At 42.8% G+C, this 21,292-nt stretch overlaps 1 protein-coding gene across 18 annotated transcripts in view; it reads right to left on the reverse strand.

The window, feature by feature from the left end:
• The window catches only part of DOCK3 (dedicator of cytokinesis 3), a 214,339-nt gene extending 201,268 nt beyond the window's left edge, over positions 1-13,071 (reverse strand). For 14 of the 18 annotated variants that reach the window (XM_068694743.1, XM_068694739.1, XM_068694752.1 and 11 more), the window contains exon 1: positions 12,561-13,070. In XM_068694743.1, the coding sequence (XP_068550844.1) occupies positions 12,561-12,597 (37 nt within the window). In that variant the 5' untranslated portion in view covers positions 12,598-13,070. Of the gene's footprint in view, positions 1-12,560 lie in introns of all 18 variants that reach the window. The other 4 variants (XM_068694755.1, XM_068694754.1, XM_068694753.1 and 1 more) reach the window with 2 other exon arrangements.
• Between the last annotated feature and the right edge of the window lie 8,221 nt (positions 13,072-21,292).

Genomic DNA, 21,292 nt, shown 5'->3' on the forward strand with positions numbered 1-21,292 from the left:
AGCTGTAGTTGTGCAGCTCTACACCCAGATCAATTAGCTCCATACCCTACCAATTTATAATCAAACCATGCAGACACTGTAGTGGATTCCATGCTACAAATGCCAAAGTTCTAATTTTTTTCTGATAGGGTAATTTATGTTTTATAATACATAACCATATTTAAATTCACATCTGTATCACATCATTTAAGAATTTGGTGTTTACATTTACTTTGAGTAAATGCATATCATAAACACGAATTTCACAGCCCCTGTAAAGGAGCATAAAACATTTAATTCTACAACAAATTTGCTGTGGACAATAAAGGCTTTTTCTTTGCTTGCTTATTTTGCCGATGTCATAGTAAACTTTGTTTGCCTGAAGCATTTTTCATTTCTTTTTTAATTTAAAACTGTTAAGAGTGGGTCACTCTGAAAACCACTAATTATATGAGCAGAAGTATGCTGGTAAAAACTGCTATCTGAACTCCAGACTCATCTTTTTAACTTTACAGTGTATTTCCAAATCTGGGAAAGATTCCTAAACAAAGTGATACTCTAAGTGATATTCACCCACCAGTGAAGATCTCTCCCTACCCCAATTCTAACAAAGTGAATTTCAACTATTTCTTACGTAGTCTTATATGCAAGACTGTAGTTTAAATTTTAACTTCCCATTTGACCACTGCCAGTTATCACTATTACTGGGTAACACGGAGTACAGGTCACTCTCTGAGACTGCCTGTAAGATTGATTGGCCTTGAAGAAAATGATGTAATTCTCCAGACTAGTAACTTAAAGTTTACAGACAGGATATATCTTTCCCTAAAGAGCTTTTCCATATTAGATGTTTTTAATAGATGGATTGATATCAAACAGTTATAAGCTAGTTTTAACAGCTGAATAAGATGAACTCAATTTTGCTCCCTGTAGTACCTAGATGATGCTAATGACCCCATGTAACTTAAGAGTTGCTGCATTAAGCAAGAGCAAAGATGGCTCTAATACAATCCCTTTTCCTTAGTAGAGGCTAAAATAAGGAGCTGAAGGAAAGGTATTAGAATATGGCAGGGATGTAGCTTTCCACAACTTGAACCATGTCTGCATTGGGACTTCCTGAATCAGAGGTTACCAGCATTAATTTTTGTGTATGTATTAAATAAAATGCTCCATACTTTCTCTCTACAGCCCCACTCAAACGTTTTTAGACCCCACCAACCCAAAACAGCCGTATTGTTCCAGAACTTGTACTTCACTTAGGCATCATGCAGAAAGCATTGTTATTTGTTCAGCTCCTGCATCACCTATGCCCTCTGGCTTGTGCTAAAATAGAGTGAATTATCAATTTCTGTTCTTCCTCTCCATACCATTTATGGTTTTAGGATCCTCGAGGGTACCTTTCCTGAGTAATTTGGTTGCTAAGAACGGTGACAGATTCTTTGCACTTGTGTATGGCAAACAGGGGAAAATCCCTATAAACCACAGCAATATGACTGCACAAAAAAAAAATCACCTAAGAGTCAAGATGTAGCTTTACCTGGTTGTGAGGCAATTGCATTTAACAACCACCCCTACAGGCAGAAAGAATTAATACTTCCCAAACCACCTTCCAGTCTGAGCCTCTCTGAGCCCTCAACCCTTTTTGCTGCAAAAAGCAGTACTTATTGCAAGCAGATAATCACGGGCCTGGTCATTTAAAAAAATAAAAAACAGTTAATGAAGAAAAAAGCCTTCACATTTTTATCACAAAATTAAATGTCGATATGATTCTTTTGTGTGTGGAACCACCTGATTAAGCCTGGCAGCTTCAGAGACTGCACCATCAGACCCTGATGATATTTGACAAGGGAACAGAAGCACAAGGAAATTAAAATTAAAACATTTTCATTTTGCTCTACAAATACCTAGAAGCCTATTTTCACCTTCACTCTATACCCTCCTAGTATTTACATGATTAATTGTCAGCGAAGGTTTCAATTATTTGCCAGGAATGAATTTAAGACAGGCAAATGTATTTGCAAGTTCAGGCCCCAGCCAGCATGCATGCTTACAAAGGAAATAGGAAACAAAATACTTTCAAACCACCATGTTTAAACAAACAGGTAATATAAAAAATTCGGGTACAAAGGAAAGGACCCATCCAAATACAACCTAAAGGACATCCACCCAAGTAAAACACCACGATGTTTTTGCAGGAAGCAGTATACTCATCAAAAATCCCCATATACACAGTGCAGAACAGGGCCCTAATCCGATTGGAATTGCCAGGCACTAATGTAATACACACACAAAAAAGATTATCAAAAGCTGATTAAAAGCCAACCAAACATTACAACCGAAGAGGAGGGATTAAACAAAAGACATGAAGACGACGTCTAAAGAATTTTTTGACCTTATTAATGGTCTACACAAACTTTTAGGGAAAACCTCGAGGAAGAAAAATATGCTGCAGAGTTTGAAGCAATCTGTTCCACGTAAGGCTTTGAGTATTTCCAAAATTACAGTACAATTAAGTGCCGGTATTTCAGGCAGGCCGGGGAGCACTGGCAGTTGCTAGGCAGCATCTGCTCCTGTCAGAGCTGCTGCCTGCTTTGGGCGGTGCGGAACCTGGGCCAGGGACACCGCCACCAACCATCGGGCTGCTGCAAGGCAGCTCGCTGCCATCGCACGGCATCTGCATGGCGCTCAGGGTGCTGCCTAGCAACACCGCCTCTTCCTACTGACTCATCCCAGCACTATGAAAATATTCGTGTAAAAAAGGAAACAGATGCCTGAGAAGAAAGGTGATCATTCACTAGCAAAGTGAATTATTGCTAGCATCTTTCCCCCGCCCTTCAGGATAAAAATAGAGGTTAGGCTCGAAAATCATGAGCTGTTTAAAATAGTTTTGCACATCCTGGTGACAAGAGGTAGGATGGGCAAAAAAATATATAGACCAGAAGCCCACAGCACTGTCCGCTTTCTTACCTACATTAAGGAACTGACTTTGAGCTTCTAACTTGGCAGGCATCAACACCGGTCGCCCATCCCCTTCCTGTACTTTTATTCCCAATGCTCTGGCAGCACAGAAGTCCCTCATCCCCGCATCATTCCCTCTGTGGGGGAAGAAAATGCAGCAGCTTCTTTTCTGCCCTTTAATTAGGGACAAAGGCTGCTTCGCACCTCACCTGCATGGAGGAGAAACGCCCCCCTGCAGCACGCTGCTTGCCGTGTTCCTCACAGCATGCATGGGCCACCCAAGGCCACACCACAAAGGTGAACACCGGGAAGCAAAACAAGGCACCGGTCGGGTTCTGACCATCCTGGAGGATGCAGATTGCACCACCTCCCCAGGCAGCCTGCCCCAGTGCTTCAGCATGCTGGCTGTGAAAATTAGCATCCTGTACAGTAACCAGCAACCAGGCTCCTTCTGCCTCCACTGGTCAACTCCGAGGAGTGTCGGGCTCTGCCCTGCCAGTGGCTTCCTATGAAGCAGCTGCCCACGAACCAGCCCCTGCCGGCCCTGCTTCCACACGCCGCAGCACCGCAGACCTTGCAGCTCATCAGCCTGCCTGCTCCAAGGGGGAGCCTCACCACCTTGGCTGCCCAAGGACACAGTCGGCTGCACAGCGAGCTACGAGAGCACCGCCAAGTCACCGGCACCAAAGCTGCAGGCGTGCTGCTATGCTTTATATCCTACTGCATTTTATGCTGACCACAACTGCTGGTCCTGATGTCGAACTGCTGAGTTCGTAAGGCAAATATACCTTAGCATTTAGGATTGATCCACACGTTTCCCATCTGGAGGAGGATGGAAGAAGATGGCAGACTTAAAAAAGCATATTTAGCTTCTGCATCCTAGCTGAAAACTGTATTGGAGCCTATACTGTCTGCCACACAAGAACTTTTTGTGGAGATCTGATGACAGCTTTTGCAAGACCGTCAAGAAACCTTTCAAACCCCACACAAGAACTTAGACCAAAAGTTATCCATTTGCTACTAACTTTCTAGGAAATGAAGTATTTACCTGACATAAGTGGAGATGCTTTTCTTACGAGATCAAAAGAATTGTTCCCTCTTCTAATCTTGACTTAAGCAAACACATTAATTAATGTTATGAACATCATTTGAAACATTATCAAAATCCTCTTTTTGTCTTATTGCATCCTTCACCCAGGCTGAAATAATTCACATTTTTAACAACAAGAAAGAGAATATTGTTTCAGGCAAGCAACCTGAAGCACAGTCACTCCAGCACCAAAAAACACAGGAATCCAAGACCAGGAGTCACAGTTTCAGGTATTGCTATGATGAAGAAAGAGCCCTATGCTCTACTTCCACATCCCCAGAGACAAAAAAAATAAAATAAAAATAGCCATTTCTGCAAGACCCCTTTCTTCAAGCAACCTTCCTTGGGGGAAAACCCTCAGACCACAAAGAACCAAATATATTGCAGAAGGGAGGGAGAAAAAAAAAAAACAAAAAAACACAAATGCAGCAGAGCAGTTTTTTTGTTTTGTTTTTAACTAGTTCCGATTAGATCAGCATATTCAGAAAGGCTGAAAGGGAACAGCAGACAGGCCGAGCAGTGAGCTGCAGATGCCAGGGGCGTGCTGGGGCAGTGAGGAGCTACTGACTGTACTGACAGCAGGAGCACAAGCGTGGTCAGCGGGCAGCAGAGCCAGGCCTTCCTGCAGCCTGCACCAAGGAGCCCTCACAGCAGCACGGCCGATCAGTGCAACCTCCCCTCCACGGGAAAGGGGGGTGCAGGGGACTCACTTAGGCACAGGGAGCAGGTAACGGGAAGCGTGCAGCTCCATTTTATGCAGCATGTAACAGCAGATATCAGGGGAAAGTTATCACTTTCAAGAAGGTTGACCTGCATTCAGTGAAGCTACCTTGGTGCCTCTTTGGTTTGCCAAAAATTGAGTTGCCAGTCACTCAGCTCAAGACCATTTACAGACCATGAAAAACCACCACATCTAAATTCAAACCACAAACTACTTTTAGCATAATCCACATACTTTTTGCTTATTAATCCCACTCTGGCTAACACTTTCTTACTCGTGCCTACACTCTCTCCATGCATGTAATGTAGCCATACACACAAAACCAAGAAAACGTGCACTTCGGTGAATTGGGCAACTTTACACAGACATTTCAAAGGCATCATCCTCTGCAAAGGCAGAGCACAGGTGAAGCAAACATCTCCTCCTGCCCTCCCGAGCTCAGACCCAGCTACTAGAACCACCCGTATCCATACCCCACAGGAACTATCCAACTTTGCCTAAGATACTTCACTGGGAAAGATTACCAGCTGCCTTTCTGACTTGATAGGGTGGACCACAGACCCCAGCAAGACAAAGGACTATGCGAGGCTTCGTTTTTTGGGGCGAGAAGACAGAAAGGGTAGGTGCACTAGATCTACAGCTGGCATAAACATCTCATTCTTAAGCATATTTAGAGGGAAGAGAGAGTCCCCTGCTGCTCAAACACTCAGAAACGAGATTTCTAGAAGAGGGAGCCATCTGCCAAAGCACACCGCACTACACTCCAGCATGCTGGGTAACTCACAGACTTGTATTAAAAATAAAGAAAATTAACAAAATCATTCACCACTCCCTAGTGCCACACTGCTTGCACAGAAGCCTCCTTACCTTGTAATACCTAGACAAACCCTTAGGTTTCAGAGAGCAACTGGTACCAGCTTACCACTGAAAGCAGCATGACCTGCTCCCAGTCACCAGCAGCCAGCCAGCACCACCTGCCATACACCTTTCTTAAGGCTTAATACCCAGAAAGAGTCAGGAGGAGAAAATGAAGGGAGGTGCTGAAGCAGAGGCCCATCCCCAGCAGTAAGTAACCACCTCACAACTCCGCTGCAAACTCTTTGTTCCAAAAGAACACTATGACAGGTCTGGAAGGAAGGAACCAGCTACAAAGAGCTTAAGGGAGGCTTCCAGGATCTCAGAAGAGATCAACAAGTTGATTTTGACTCCCAAACACCTGAACAGAGGTTTGATTTTTAATATCAGTCACTTGAATGAGATATTTCATCTCTCTGCCTTGAGGTTCAGTGAGCTTACATTTTGTAACAGAACACGGAGTAAAATGTAGTGATATTAAGGCTGATTCATAACAAAACCAATCAGTGGAAGGACTGTTGTCAGTTACAACTGTCTTTCAACCAAGAACCTACTGTATGCTTCCTTTAGCCTCTTCCACAGTGAGTATCACAGCTGAGGAAGGAACACAGACTTAACCGACTCCACAAATTATCCAGGATTCCTACCTGAAGCATGAGAAGAAGCTGCACCAGAAATTGTAACTGCTGAATACTCTTCCAGACTTTCAATTCTTTGGTCAGTGTCTTCACATCCACATCTGAAAAGATCTCCCATTTGATCCATGACACGCATATGACTACTGATTACAGTAATTGTTGGAGGCCATCAGGCATTTACAGCTTTCACACAAGAACTGTGTTCCAAATCACCACTTAACACATTAATCAGACAAGCTGCTGTATGTACATCTCACTGTGCTCATGATGACAAGGAAAGAAAATCTCCCCCATGCTCAATGATCCCCTTTTATGGGCTTTTAAATGGCACCCAATATGTAGTACAGTCTTTTCTAGATCATGAGTTCTGGTAGTACTTCTCACATGTTTCCCTGACGCTTGTCCTGGACTCTGGGTTTTTACAGAAGTACAGAATTACTCTAAAGCAAGGCTCTGCAAGAAAGTGAGACTCAAGTTCAGCTGAGCTATGCCATTAGCTGCAAAAATGAAAGAAGGGAAGAACTAACAAACCATACCACTGCAAGCCATGACCTGCACCAGCACCCAAGTCCCCCACTAACTTCCCATGCTGCCTCTAGTTGTTCACAAAGAGAAACTACCTTCTTCTCTTCCCCACTAACTTCACTCTGACCAATCTCCCCTCCTGTCCTACAGACTTGACAGTGAATTTAAACCCAAAGCATACAAATAAGAAAATTTAGGTGTGTGCTTGATGTTTTTAAGTAGAGCACTCAAGGCACACTGGCATATACCTTTCTTTTTAACCGTAACTGGTCCCTGCCACAGCAAAAAGCGCACAGAAGACCTTGTTCCTTGAATAAGAACAAAAAAACTAGTTTTCTAAAAATGGGTATTTATGTTCCCATCCCTTCCTTTTCACAAATAATCCCATGACAAACCCAGAGCAGTGCCACCAGACCTTCAGTCTCTCCACCCCCAGCCCTGCTCCAAGCACTGCTGCCCACACAGCACCCTGCCAGTCGCTGCTGTGCTCATGCCAACAGCTCCCCCTCCACCTTCTCCAGAAAGCAAACAATGAAGTTGGATCAGGAGGAGTCCTCCCAGAACTCGGATATCCATTCTTTTCAGCAAGTCAGCAGCTGTTTATCTGCATGTCTATCCACACAGCACCAGCTAACTCCTCCCTCAGCCAGACAGCAATTTTCATGACATTTGTAGGAAATGTATGCCTCAAACTGCCAGTTCTCATCATAAGAAGGTGCTCATCATTGGTGGAAAGGTGTTGTTACATGAGGACAGAAAGCCTGTACACAAAGATTTTCACCCTCAGGAAGTCAACCTAAATACAAAACCCATTTCATGTTGTGGTTGGAGCCGGAGAGGAAACACTGCCATTCCCATCCCATTGGCAACCAGAAGTCCTGAAGTCCTCACTGAATGCATCACACGGCTTAACAGGGACTAGGTGGAGAAGCGCTCTCAAAACCACCAAAGCACCACAAGTTAAAACCCCACTGCAATACTACCACTTCTGACTCACGCCTACATTCCACACAAACCACACCGTAAAAGACCCACATAAACAGCTGATTCCTTGTCTTTGCATGTAATTTGAGAACTGTTTTTCAATTTCATTCCTCCTGCATTTAGAAGTTTTTGGCCAATTTCTACTGTAATTGTGAACAGCTAATACTCAGATGATCTCAAACTAGCGATAGATTAATTCTTATCCAGACCCATAGGCCAGCTTTTCATGAGAGTAATCACATTGTCATCATCATTTCATCACTCTTGTCTAGGATAAAGGAGTCAAGACACGTCAGCCTCCTTGCAGAGCAGTATATTCAATCCCCAGGTCACTTCAGTAACAGGAACGCAGCCATACACTAGACCACAGCTGAATCATTCGCTGCTGGGCTAAACTTTGCCTGGAAGTCTCTACTGCATGTAGAGACCATACTGGAAGTCTCTACTCGGATGCATCTTTGGAGTTGCACTTTTCCACAGGCATTTCAAGGTGTAATTCATTCCTCGTTCAGCCAAATAACACCTATAGATTTCCTTTATGACCCCTGGCTAACAAATTCTTTTGTTCATTCTCAAGTGCAAAGAGTAAAAACATGTACTTCTGGGCAAAATACTTAATGGAACTAAGAATTACTCCCATCTCCTTGTTTTCCTGACAAATCAGCAAGTTCCCAGGTATTAGTAGCACCTCCCCAAGCCCTGTTACACAGAAGGTTTGAGTACATCCGCCTGTACAGCTTCGGTCCCAAGACAGATCACTGAAGCACATCCTTAGTCACTTCCCACCTGCTGCCAAGCTATTACAGTTCCTGGCAATAAGGTAAGAGAGAGGATGAAGTGTAATATACATCCCACAACACAAAACCCAGCTGCAGTGGCTGACATGGCTTCCCAGGTTATCAAAGATGTAGTTTTTCCTACTTTGGTGGAGTTTTTTTTTCCCCCATCTCTCTGAAACTTTTCATTTTAAACTTGTAATAAACTGCTCCAGTGATGCAGAGAAGCTGCAGTGTTCATCAACTCATAGCACTCCTTCATTTAGCAACTGCCTTCTATGTGATGAGGTGAAAACCAGCAGTATGTTACGAGCTGTGCTGAGGGAAGGCAGACCTTTTCTAAGTCTTGCAGTCCTGCTTTCCAAAACATCACTGTGAAGCGCAGAGCGTGCAAACCAACATTCAGCGGCAGGAAACAGAAAGGAAGATAGTGATCGAAAAGCAGAAGCTGCAGTACAGAGCCGTAACTGGGACACTGAGATGCTCCATCCATTTGTAGAAGCAGCAAGGGAAGCATTAGTTTTGTGCAAGTGTGCTTACAGATTTACTTTTCATTCTTATCAATTAAGTGGTGAAAATAAACATACAAAATTTGTTTTAAATAACCAATGAACAGCTTCAAACCCAGTAACTCTCAATAGAATAATAGGCTGTTTATGAAGGCAGGTTTTCCTCTACCTTTGTGATTTAACACATACATATTTAACGCAGCCAGCCATATAAAGTACAGGATTAACTACATACATTTATTTTTTTGTTCTTGAGAATCACCTAAATGTGCTCCTTGCACAAAAATAAAGCGGCAGAAATTGACAGCCTAATTAATTACATAATCAACTCATAAGCATTTGACAAATTTTAATTAGCAGTTATTTACTAAAAAGATCTTTCACCTTCTCAGCTTTTTATTTTAATTCATTCTTGTTATTTAATGCTTGCTTTAGAAGCCTAATGTAACTAATCACATCACTTCAATAAATATTTTCATTCCGACAGAGACTGCTTTAAAAGTATTAAAACACTAGAGGGCTAGAGTTTGTTATCTTCAATAATCCATTTGGAAGTCTCACTGGCAGCTTTTGCAGCAGGCCATCCTCAGCAATGCCTGTGGAAGAACTGCTTGCCTTCCAACAGCAAGTCCGGAGTTTTGAAAGCACAATTAGGAGAAGAGGCACTGAATGGAAGTACTTCCAAATGGAACTGAAGGGAATTATTCACAGCCAATTGCACATCATAGCTGAGAAGGACAAGCAAAGAAGAACTTCAGTGCTGTTAAGAGTTTTTCATATATTTATTTTAAACATCCCAAACAACCTTTCAATATCTTACTTGCAAAAGTACACATGGCCCTGCAGTAGAGTTGGGCAATACAGTACAGAACTCTAAGCACCAAAAACTTCTTTTAGCTGCAGCTGGACAGGCAAGGAGAACTTCAGACCTGTTAAAAAGCCACCGATGTTCACATCAGTAAATTTAACACGTTCTCATGCAGCCCAGGTAGCTGTAACAGGCACATGTACAAGGGTGCCAGCAAGCATGTGAGAAATGCCTTTTTACAGTCTTTGAAAGCTGAGCACAAAACCCTTCCATAGCAACTTGTTGAGAGGGGAAATGTGAAATCTTTCTGAGAAAGAAAAAAGGATATAAATGATCATCTCTGACCCAAGCTATGTGATCTGTGTCCTTCTGACCTCCGATTTGCCTTCAACAAAGCAAACTGCATCTGAATTAACTACTTTGTATCACCACTTTGCTCTGGCAAATAGAGGTGAGCAGGCAGCAAGGCCTGGCTCTCCAGAGATACCCGAGTATCCCCCCAGTAATCTGTTCACCGTATTGTGATGCTTGCAGAAAACTGATTTTTTTTTTCCCCACCCAATTTCTGTCAATAGAGAAATAACATCCATTGTCCTAATCCAAAGGCACAGCAAAAAATTCTCATAGTTTAAGGAGAGCAAGCAGAAAATACACAGGGTTTCTTTGGATAGACAGCAATAAAAATAAAAATGATTCATAAAACCCAAACAAAAATTCTTAGCAGTAACTCATACCAAGAAATTTCTTTTTGCATGCATTATTTTGTTTGTGAAACCAAGGTAACTTGCATCAGAAAAAAAAATATCTCTCTATATATATAGATTTTTTTTTTTTTGGTAGTGCATCTCCTAACAATAAAACTTCATCAGTACCATTATACCTTCCATAGCCTAGTTTCTCCAAAATGCACGAAAACAACCAGTCTCAAGTTCTGGTGCTTCTCTCACCACCTGTAGTAACTAAGCTCCAGATACAAGCAGCATTTTTTGCCTACTCTCCCTCTCTGGAGGACTAACCACTAATTTCAATTATAGGAAGAGTAATTAACACAACTCAACAATAAAAATAATAACAACAACAACCACACACCCTTGGGCCGACAGCAAAGTTCATAAGAAGTCAGCTAGTATGTCAGACCTACCTATACATGTGTTGCCTGAAACAACGAAAAAATCTCAGCAATATTCCTAAAGCTACAGAACGAACAAAAACAAGTGCTTACTTCAGTGAACATTCTCTTCAGGATGCCTCTTCTAGACTGGTTTACAACCTTAATTGAGATTTCCTCCTTATCCCCTCATGCATCTCCCTAAACAAAATTAGTCCACCTGCTCTTCAGTTAAGGCAGCATACGTATTTCCTTATTTGAGAACAGCGGCCAAACAGCACACAAAACTCTAAATATCAAACCCTGCGGCACTGGTATTTCACAGCAAAGAAAAGTGACCACATCAATAGAACACAGGAAAACCAACAAGACTTGAAAAAACAATTATTTTCTGCAGCGTATGTTACAATAATACCAGCAAGTTTAGCACCAGGACAACAAAGGTGGTTTTGGTTTTTGTTTTGTTATTTATGTATTTATTTAACAAACCAAGGGTAAATGTACAGCAAAGGTGGGATACTTTGTATTGTTTAAACATCCACACAACATGTAACCAAACTTGTTACTTTTACATATTCTCAGTGATTGTCCTATACCTATGGTTTCACATTTAAAACATTAACTTGATTACTTTTAATTATTATTATTTAAACAACAGTTCATTCCTTAATCCTATTATTTATTATGAAGATGTATGGGACGTACTTAGCAAAGCATTTGTTGCATGAGGTGAAAAACTAGCAAAAAGCATTCTGATACATTTGGTTGCTCACTGACACGTTCAGAATTTGTTGGCGCTCCAACTCTTAATTGCATACAAGTCAACCTGCAAAATCCCACTATACTACACAAATTAATAGGTAATTTGGATTATATATTTTTAAAATATTTGCAGAAAGGGATCATCACTACCCACTGTGGAACTTATGTAACTATACATACACCTGATAACTGTAACTTTAACGAAGCATTTAGCTAAGTAGCCAGGGCAGGCGCTACCTACTTTTATTATTACACCGCGAACATCACGTCAAAGGTTTATTTGAAGCATGAAACCAAGATGAAAAGGACGCTAAGGAAAGACCGTGCCTTCCTTGGATGATGCACGGCATTCCTGCACTTACCAAAAATCGCTCGGTTGGCTCTCTAGCCCTGCCGTTTATCAAACAAAAAAAAAGGGAGAAGCCACCGGGGGCGAGCTCTGGGGGGGGGGGGGCGAGGCGCGGCTCCCACCCCCGGCCGGCAGCGGCCCCGCGCTGCGCCGCAGGACCCCGCCGGCCGCTCCCGCCCCCCGCAGCAGGTGCATCGCCGACGCCCCCTAATGACACCCCCTGCTCCGAACTCCACATAAACAAGCTCGCCACAAAGCGCGGATTAAGACGGAGGAGGAGGTGGGGGGGGGAAGAAAAATAAAAATAAATAATAATAAAAAAAAAGCACCGAGCTCTTAAATCGATGAAGGGATGAACGCCGCGGGCGCGGCCGGGCCGCGCAACCCGCTCCTGTCAGCGGCCGGCGGGGGCAGCCCCGAGGCCGGGGGGGAGCCGAGCACGGCCGGGGGCGACCCCCGCGGCGGCGAGGGGCCGGTCGGAGGGGCGGCAGCACCTACCCACGCCGTATTTCTCCTCCTCGGTGGGGCTCCACATGCTGCTGCTGCTGCTGTGGCGGCGGCTGCCGGCCGCGGATCCCCTGGGCAGAGCCAAGCGGGCGAGCGCCGCTCATGGAGCGGGGGCGGTTTCGGCTTCTCCTCCTCCTCCTCCTCCTCCCTCAGCGGGGGCGCTGCTCCGCGGCCGCCGCACCGGCAGCCCCCAGCCTGGGCTCCCCGCGCCCCGGGGGTCCCGGCGGGGCGAGAGCTGAGGGGATGGGGGGGGTGGGGAGAGGGGCGAGGAGGTCGCCCCCTCCCACCCTCCGCCCGTCCAGTCCCGCTCGCAGGGGCGACGGCCGCCGCTCCCCTCAGCTCCCCTCAGCGCCCGGGCTGTGGCGGGGCGCCCGGTGGTCCTCCCGGTGCGGCCCTGCCGACGCGGCGGCCCCGCGGAGCCCCCAGCCCCGGCCGCCCCCAGCCGCCGCCGCCGCTCCCGTCACGGCCGCCGAAGGACTCGCGCTGCCGCGCCCCCCCCCACCGCCTCAGCGGAGCCCGGCGCGCATGCGCGGCTCGCACCGCCTCCTCCCCCCCCCCCCGCCCCCCTCCCATCCCCTCCCCCTGCCGCGCGGCCGCACGAGGCGCGCGCGGGCGCGAGGCGCGGGGGCGGCGGCCGCTTCACCCCCCCACCCCCCCCCAACCCCTCTCCACAGCACTGGGCGGGAAACGGCTGCTGAGGAGCGGCCGGGGTCCTGTCAGCGCCCTGGGGGCTGCGGCACCGGAGGGGGCACTGAGGTAAAAAGGGAACCATCTCGCCAAGAGGCGAAAATCTACGAGGCCCTCGGGAGACCAGTGTGCGTACGGCACCGAATTATTTAATGTTACGCCTTGTTATTAATTTCCAAAGCTTCTAAAGACCCGGCAGAACGCGGACGGGTGGCCAGCAGTCGGTTGTCTTTCTGCTGAACCCGAATTTGGATTCCTCGCCACAAGCCAAGCTGTGTAATCCCAAAATTTAACTGGAATTGTGGTCTCTGCAAACCCTTCAGCACGTTAGCAATTTTTCTCCAGTCAGAGCCTTCCCGAAGCTACAGGACGAAACAACGCGCTCTGTACACCATTTTCAGAAACCTTTGTAAATTGCTTGATGTAAAGTTTCAGGATTACATCAAACTTTTTAATAATGTAACTTCAGATGTACCCAACACTTTTTATAGAATATCTGTTCTGTCATTATGTAATAAAACAGAATGAAAGTCATCTATTTGCACTACAGAACTTAGGTTGCTGTGGAAACCTTCATTATTTATTTTTTTAACGTGTGCAACTTACTTTTCAACACTGAAGATGGCCAGCTTTCTGTTTAGGTTTTTGTTTGGTTTGGAGCTGTGGGATTTTCCTTTCCTGTGCAGGGTACAAACGGAAAGCGGCCAATAACTACGCATGTTTTACGTTATCGACGTAGAAACTCCAACTTATTCACTCACATTTTAATTCAGATTCATAGTTAAGCATATATATTTACAATAGCTTCATTACTTCCCTTCCTGAGGCACTCCCACACCATGCAGAAATAGCTTTCCGAAGGGACAAAACCTGACACTGAGTTGCATCTGTTGGAGATAGGCTGCTGCTGGTACTTAGAACTTAAGATGTATGTTTTTTCAGTAATAAATACCTGTTCATCTCGTTAGTACTTCGGGAGCAGAAAACCTCTGTAATGACATTCGGTTAATTCTTCCAGCTCTCTGTTACCGCATTCCCCAGTACTTCGTGGATACTTCTCACTGCCAGTTGACCAGCAGTGAAGCAGATCCCTTTCCGTTTTAAGAAAAATCAAAGAACAAAGCAGAATTTTCTTCAAAATACAATCATGTCCAAGCTCATGATTCTTGTTAAAATAAATATGGAATGAAGGTGGACTTGGAAAGAGAAGGAGCAAACCTCCAAAGGTTTAATGAACTTGAGGACACAGAGATCTACAAAATAGATGAAAGAATAGGTCCTGCAATGATCTAAACACAAACGTTTTGCTTCAGAACAACTGTGATTTTTATTTCCTTATCATGGACATACAAACAACAGCATTAGCAGGTAGAGTTACACTGATGATAGATTACTTAATGTGAAATATAGTGTTATTACCTATGTCTTTCCAACACTTTTCTGCACTGCTGCTGGCGATACCTATTTTAGAATAGTCACTAGAGGGGTGCATGACCTGCTTAAGAAAACAAAACAAAAACAAAAAACAGTACATCCAACTGTAATGTTAGTGGGATGCAAGTTTGCATAACTTAAAGCTACCAAATATATTTACACCTGTTCCTCTGATTTGCATTCACCAGCTTAATGAGTCTCCTATTACCTCTACGTACATACTGATTGCTTTGGTAAATATTCTTAGGCGAAGTGTAGCACAGAACAAACACCTCATCCTGTAAGCAGGTAGTGGCATTAATATCCCAGGCAGCAAATAGGTATTCTGGATCATCCATATGCAGAAGAAACAGACCAATACAAACAGCAACTATTGTGCGGGGCTGCAAAACAACCATTTCTTCCCTCTTTTACCTCTCAACAAAGCTGACTACTGTTCACATTGTTATGTAAAGCACAGACAAGTATAATAGTATTGTGCAAAGGCAAGCAAGAAATTTAGAAGGTTACATGTCCAGATTTTGTCTTTCTGGAGCTGTTTTTAAATTCTCCTAAGTGGAGTGCACATTTCAAAACCATCACTGCAGAACTGAAATCCAATGCCTGCTTCATTAGATTATTTAGATGCTTTGAAGGTTTTGTTAGTAAGTTTTAAAAATTAACTTCATCAAAGTAAATTTGAAAATTTGCTGCATATGCCAGAGCTCCTCCAAGAACTTCTGCCAGTGGACATCATGGATCCTAAACACTTTCCAGAGAAAAGAAGCCTTCCCTTACAGAAAGTCAGAGGGAAAAAAACGTTAATTATTTTGCATAACTCCAATAAAAGTTACTTAACAACTACTGTGCATGTACAGGAGCCGTTGTGTCAGGAATGTGAATTGCTCATGGTTAAGGTACCACAAATGCAATTGCCCTTAACCAAGCAGAACACACACTAACGTTCAATACAGTATTAATTAAAGTACATCTTATATCATACTATCTTGCTATAATATAGATGTGATCTGAAAGACAGCTGGCTAGGGAATGGAGAGATTTGACACAGTTTCTTTCTCTTAAATAGATCAAGGGAACTGTACAATCCTTTCAAACGCTCTACAAGGGACAATGGAAGGTCAGAGTGCAGAAAGCAGAGATTCTCATACCTCCCTGCAAGCAAATTCTTCCCAGTTATCTCAGCCTTACAGCATTGTGGAACATAACACCTCCTGCCCTCCCTTTCAGGTAAGAGCATCCCTGTACTTTACCCTTTCTCCCCATTCTCAGGGCTATTGATGCTGGTACTCCTACTTCCATTATTACTGCAAACCTCTGTTTTACAAACACAGTCCGGATCCCCTGCTATCAGAGAAAATCAGCGATGACTTTTAACCCCCCTCTGACAGTCAGCTTATTTGCTTACATTACTTCCTTTTCCACACTTACAGTTCCAACTTTGCATGCTTGCTTCTTTTATATTCATATTCTCCCCCTGTTCATAAGATGGTTTAAGCCATTAAACAACTTGGCTTTCCTATAAAATTATAAATTGCAAGGAAAAGCAAAAGGATCTGAAGCAAATACACTCTATCACCATCTCCCACAACCTCACAGGTCCTTTTGAAGCACAAAGTGTTTCTCCTTTATCCCTCAAAATAAGGATTCACAGATCTCAATAACTGAGCTGCTCTTGTTTTGATGAAAATATCATCTCAAACTTTTAAGTGGAAGGTCTCAGCTCTTGATGTATGGATCCAAATTATATTATTTTTCCTATAGCCCAAGGCCATCTCACAAACTTTTTCCATAAGAAGAAAGGACTAAACTGCCACAGTGGGAACCTAAAGGTAGCAAATGGACAGCAGTATTTCCCTTTAGAGCACTATCCATTGCAGTGTTTGTGCCCCACAACCTCGTTCACCCAAATACGCTTTCATCAGTATGATTTCCGATTACTGCTCAGGATTAGGGAAGATTTTAAAGACCATTATCTTTAGATTTTTTTTTTTTTTTTTTTAATTCAGAACAAGCTCTTTATTAGCAGCCTTCTCTCCTCCCACACCTCAACATTTCTCATAGGGGCAGGAAAGGAAAGCTGACCCCTACATGCCAGGCAGCATTTCCAGCTAGCACTTATGACTCTATCATGTATTCATTATCGAATGCCTGAAATGGGAGCCTATGATTGAATGCAACCAAAACACATCTAACCTTATCATGTGCGACACAGAAAATTTATTTTTCAGGTAATCCTAGGAGCTTCTCAGTGACCATAGTTCAATCTTTCCATTCCTTTAGCACCAAATTTTTTCTTTTGTGAAAAGTGGAAGTCAGCATAAAATATTCCAGTACTTCCTGCATTTTTTGGTCTAATCTAAAAAGCAAGGGAAAGCTAAAGTCATCCTGGGACAAGGAGAGGGGAAAAGAGGTATTTTCAAATATCTCCAGAACATCAGACATTTGGAGTTAAGTCTCACCTTCAAAAAAAAAAAAAACAAAACAACCAACCAAAAAACAACCAACAAAAAACAACAACCCACAAAAAAAAAACACAAATCGACAACGACCAGCTAAGAGCAAAGAACACAACTTGCTGTTACAAATATGCTATCTTACTTTTACTCTCTTTGTAACATTGCTTGAAAACCAATTATAAAATCAGGCAGGACTTGCATAAGAACAAATACGGATCAATGTTGTTATGCCAACATAAAACAATTTGTAAGTTTATATGTTGTTTGCCTAGAAGGTGTCCAAATTAAGTCAGACAATTATTTTAATTTATTTCAGCAGAAAAGTAGACAATGCACTGACTAATGTGTTGATACAAATAGCATTCATCAAGTATAATTACTAAAAATTCAGTGCAGGTGGTAATTTTGTAGTCAGCTGGACCTTTATTTGTCATCACCTTAGTGTCATCACAGCTCATGCTGAACAAACATTTTGCTGATACTAAAGCAGAATACTTTGTTCTTCAGTTTGTAAAAAGGGTAAATATTCATTTGAATCTTCATGTTTCATAAATACTCAAGAAATTTAAGAAAAACACTATTGCAGCCTCATTCTCACTTATCCCTAATATCCTCACTACAGCAAATTATGTAGTAAAAGAGGGAGAAATTATAAAATGTTAATTAGCACTGTTGTGACAAATTGGTACCTTTTCCTATTAATTTCTTCTAATGTTCAGGGTATGAGAAGCCCTTCCAAAGTAACAATTAGCTCCTGTCATTTTTTGAAGAGACCTCTGAAACATTTGCGAACTCTTCTTGTGAGCATGATTATTTTTTTTTGTCTTTTTGTTGTTGGTGGTAGTCTTTCATTTCTAATCTTAGCTATATTTATTGCCTTGAAATATTTGATTCTAAGAAATCTATGCTATTGACAGAAAACATCTGAGAACTGGTTGCATCACTCCTGGAAATGCAACAGGGCTGCCATTTCAGAGGCTGCCTTAAGTGTTTTTAGCTGTCACTTAACCAATTCCCTTGCCAAATCTCTGCAAGGGAATGCTGAGTAATTTATTACTGTTTTTCTTTTTTTCTTTTTTTTTTTTTCTTTTTTTCCTCCAGCGCTCTGTCTCACGTTATTGCTTCGTTTCAAGGACAACTGAGCCTTGGTTTGTGGGGAAGAAAACAACCTAAGGTGCCTCCGGGGTGAGGGGCTGAAGGCTCACAGCCTGCTCTCCCTCCCTGCCCCACGCTGTCGCTCCGTCAAGCAGCCAGGGAGCGGGCTGATCTGCCTTTGAACCCGCTGACAGGCCGGGGCAGGAGGACCCGCGGCCGGGCCTCCCTCCGCCAGGCCCCGCGGCCCTCCTGGCGCTCCGGACGCCCCCGCTCGCGGCGCTGCGCGGGGCCCGCCGGGCAGCGGCCATTTTGTGGGCCCGGCGCCCCTGGCGCTCTCCGTGGTGCTGCTGCGGGCGGGAAGCGATCGTGGCCGGGAAGCGATGGCGGCCGGGCGGGGCTCGGTCTCCTGCCCCTGCTCCGTGGTCCGGCGTCAGTCCGGGCAGCGGCCCCAAATCCCGTTCCTCAGCGTCCTCGTGAGGAAAGCAGGAGCTGGCCGTGCTGGTCAACACGCGAGTTGACCTTTTACAGAGAATATGTTCTTGCCTGGAACCAAAACTATCATCAACAATAGGAAATCAGCATCAACAATAGGAAAAACGTGAGTCCGGAAGAACTGAGATGAATAATTTGAAGTCCTGATGAACCGACGTTCATCTCATTTTTACTTCACAGACAGCTGGTGCACACAGCTTAGCCAGGGGCATGCTATTCCAGTTCAGCTACTGAGAAGCATGATGACTGGCATAAACAGTCATGGCAAGGTGCTCAATACCCAAGAAACAGCGTTCACCATTTTCCTCCTGTTGTACTGTCCATATTAATTACATATTTATTTATAAGACGTGATAACCATCCTCTATGTTTGATTTTTTTTTAAACCAAAATAGTGTTGAATATACATATATTCAAAACAAATACATAATGCCTTTTGATATTTAATATATATATAATTAATATTTAAAATATTAACTTTTTGCTGTTGCTAAATTGAAACAAAATATGAATAGTTCAATAGATAGCTAAATCAAGTTTCTAATTGCTAGTGTCATGTGCCCAGAGGGCGATTTTCTACCTAAAGAGTAGATAATGGTTAAGTCTATATGAACTTCAGATTCCAAAAAGAATTGGAAATGTAATCCCTGCGAAATACATGACAATATTATAATCTTTAAAAGAAAAATAGAGATCTTCTACTTGTGTTCCCAGCATTCCACTTCAGTTTTTTATAGATCAAACCTCTGGAGCCTGGTCTCACCCATGCTGAAACCATAACTGCATCCAAAGACACACGCTGTGTCACTTTGGTTAAGTGGGAATAAAACAAAACAAAAACAAAAAGCTGACAGAAACGTATTTTAGGAGCTTTGACCTGTGTAATGGAACCAAGATCATCTTGAGCAGAATAAGATTATGTAGGAACATTTTGTTACCTGACACAGCAGAACAATTAGTCAAGAACAACAATTACAAAAACTGTCACGTCTCTGAGTGAAAAGGATTAAGTTACCATAAATCCATCCAGTCTACTTACATCCAGTTCTGAAAGTGAATCAACACAAAGTGACCAGCAGCTGATGCATCTAAACAACAAAAGCATGGACACCTCATCGGCTATCACCACAAAGACGTAATCAATAATCACATAAACACAATCTAATCCCTCAAGGATATTGAATATTCACTTTTCTTTAGTGCCATTCTTTACACTCTAGCAATCAGAAAATTTCTGACAGTTGTTCATCAGGCAAAAGGACACAGATTCATGTCGTGTCTCCCCTCAAATGTTCAATGAATAACCCTGGTGTAAACTCACACAGTAAAGACAGCCTAGAGCTCCTCAAGATGCTATCTATCTGTAGCAGACATGCAAACAGCAGCTCAGTCTATATGAGAGGTATTTTCCCGATAAACAGACAGAAATGTCCTATCATGGAGTGACTGATTGAGCCATTAGGAGAAAAAGCCAGATTAAGCAGACCATCTCCACATGGAGAAAAACAAACAAACAGAAAACGTTTAAGATTGTACGGGTGCTAATTAAAGACAGAGAATATGTTTCTCACCTCCTGTAAGGCTATGCAATAAAATTCTAATTCTTTATGTTGCCATCAACATACTAAATAACTAGCATTATACCATCCATTAACATAATTGTCTGTCAGAAGTAGAAGCGCACAGTTCTTCAAGAAAGCTCTCATTGATATATTCCATCTGAAGGCAAGCCATCAAAAGAGGAAGGTATACCCATTTGTAAAGTTTTCAATGATAGGCACAAAAATCTCAAAAACTGAAAGAATAATAAGGTAGGAAGAAACCTGCTATGACCCAGGCAGTGTTTCAGCCACAAAAGTTTTAAGTGTAAAGGCAGCATCCTTATTAAAACCATTCATTCGCTCAAAGCTAACTTAAGATGTAGAAGAGACTTTGTAAAAGTTATTTTTACAGTCACTTTTTTTTTTCTTTTCCTGCAAAGCATGGTACACAGCAAGGGACGGACTCAGTTAGAAGATTTATTTTTCATTTATGATTTATAAATTATCCACCATATTGTCACATTTCCATCAAGTTTTGGATTGGCTATGGACATTGCTACCTTCCTACACAGGATAAACAAACTCATATATTTGTTTAGTAGCACTAAATCCAGCAACCAATATAAAAATTCAACATGCCTGTCAACCAAAGTGCAAACATACACTGCAAACAGATTGCTTGACTAACTGAACCTGTTAGGATTATGAAGTTAAGATTCAGGCAATTTTTATTAACTCCTTTATTTTTTCCCTATTGGGAATGGAGAAGCATCTACATGAATTTAGATTCAGCATGCACTGCTACAAATGTTTTACTGTTCAGAATATGTTTTACAGGTCAGAAGACTGCAAATTTTGGTATAATTCTTACATTTTCATCTTAATATTATTATTTTTTTTTTTTGGTGTCTGATACATCTCTCCTTCACCGCTGAAATTTCAAAATATTGTTTGTTTTGTTCTCAAAATGCTCGACTGTATTATCTCGAATTGACCCGTGATGGCTGTTTCTTGTCAC

This window comes from Anas acuta, chromosome 11, assembly GCF_963932015.1.
Source record: "Anas acuta chromosome 11, bAnaAcu1.1, whole genome shotgun sequence".
Taxonomy (NCBI): Eukaryota; Metazoa; Chordata; class Aves; order Anseriformes; family Anatidae; genus Anas; species Anas acuta.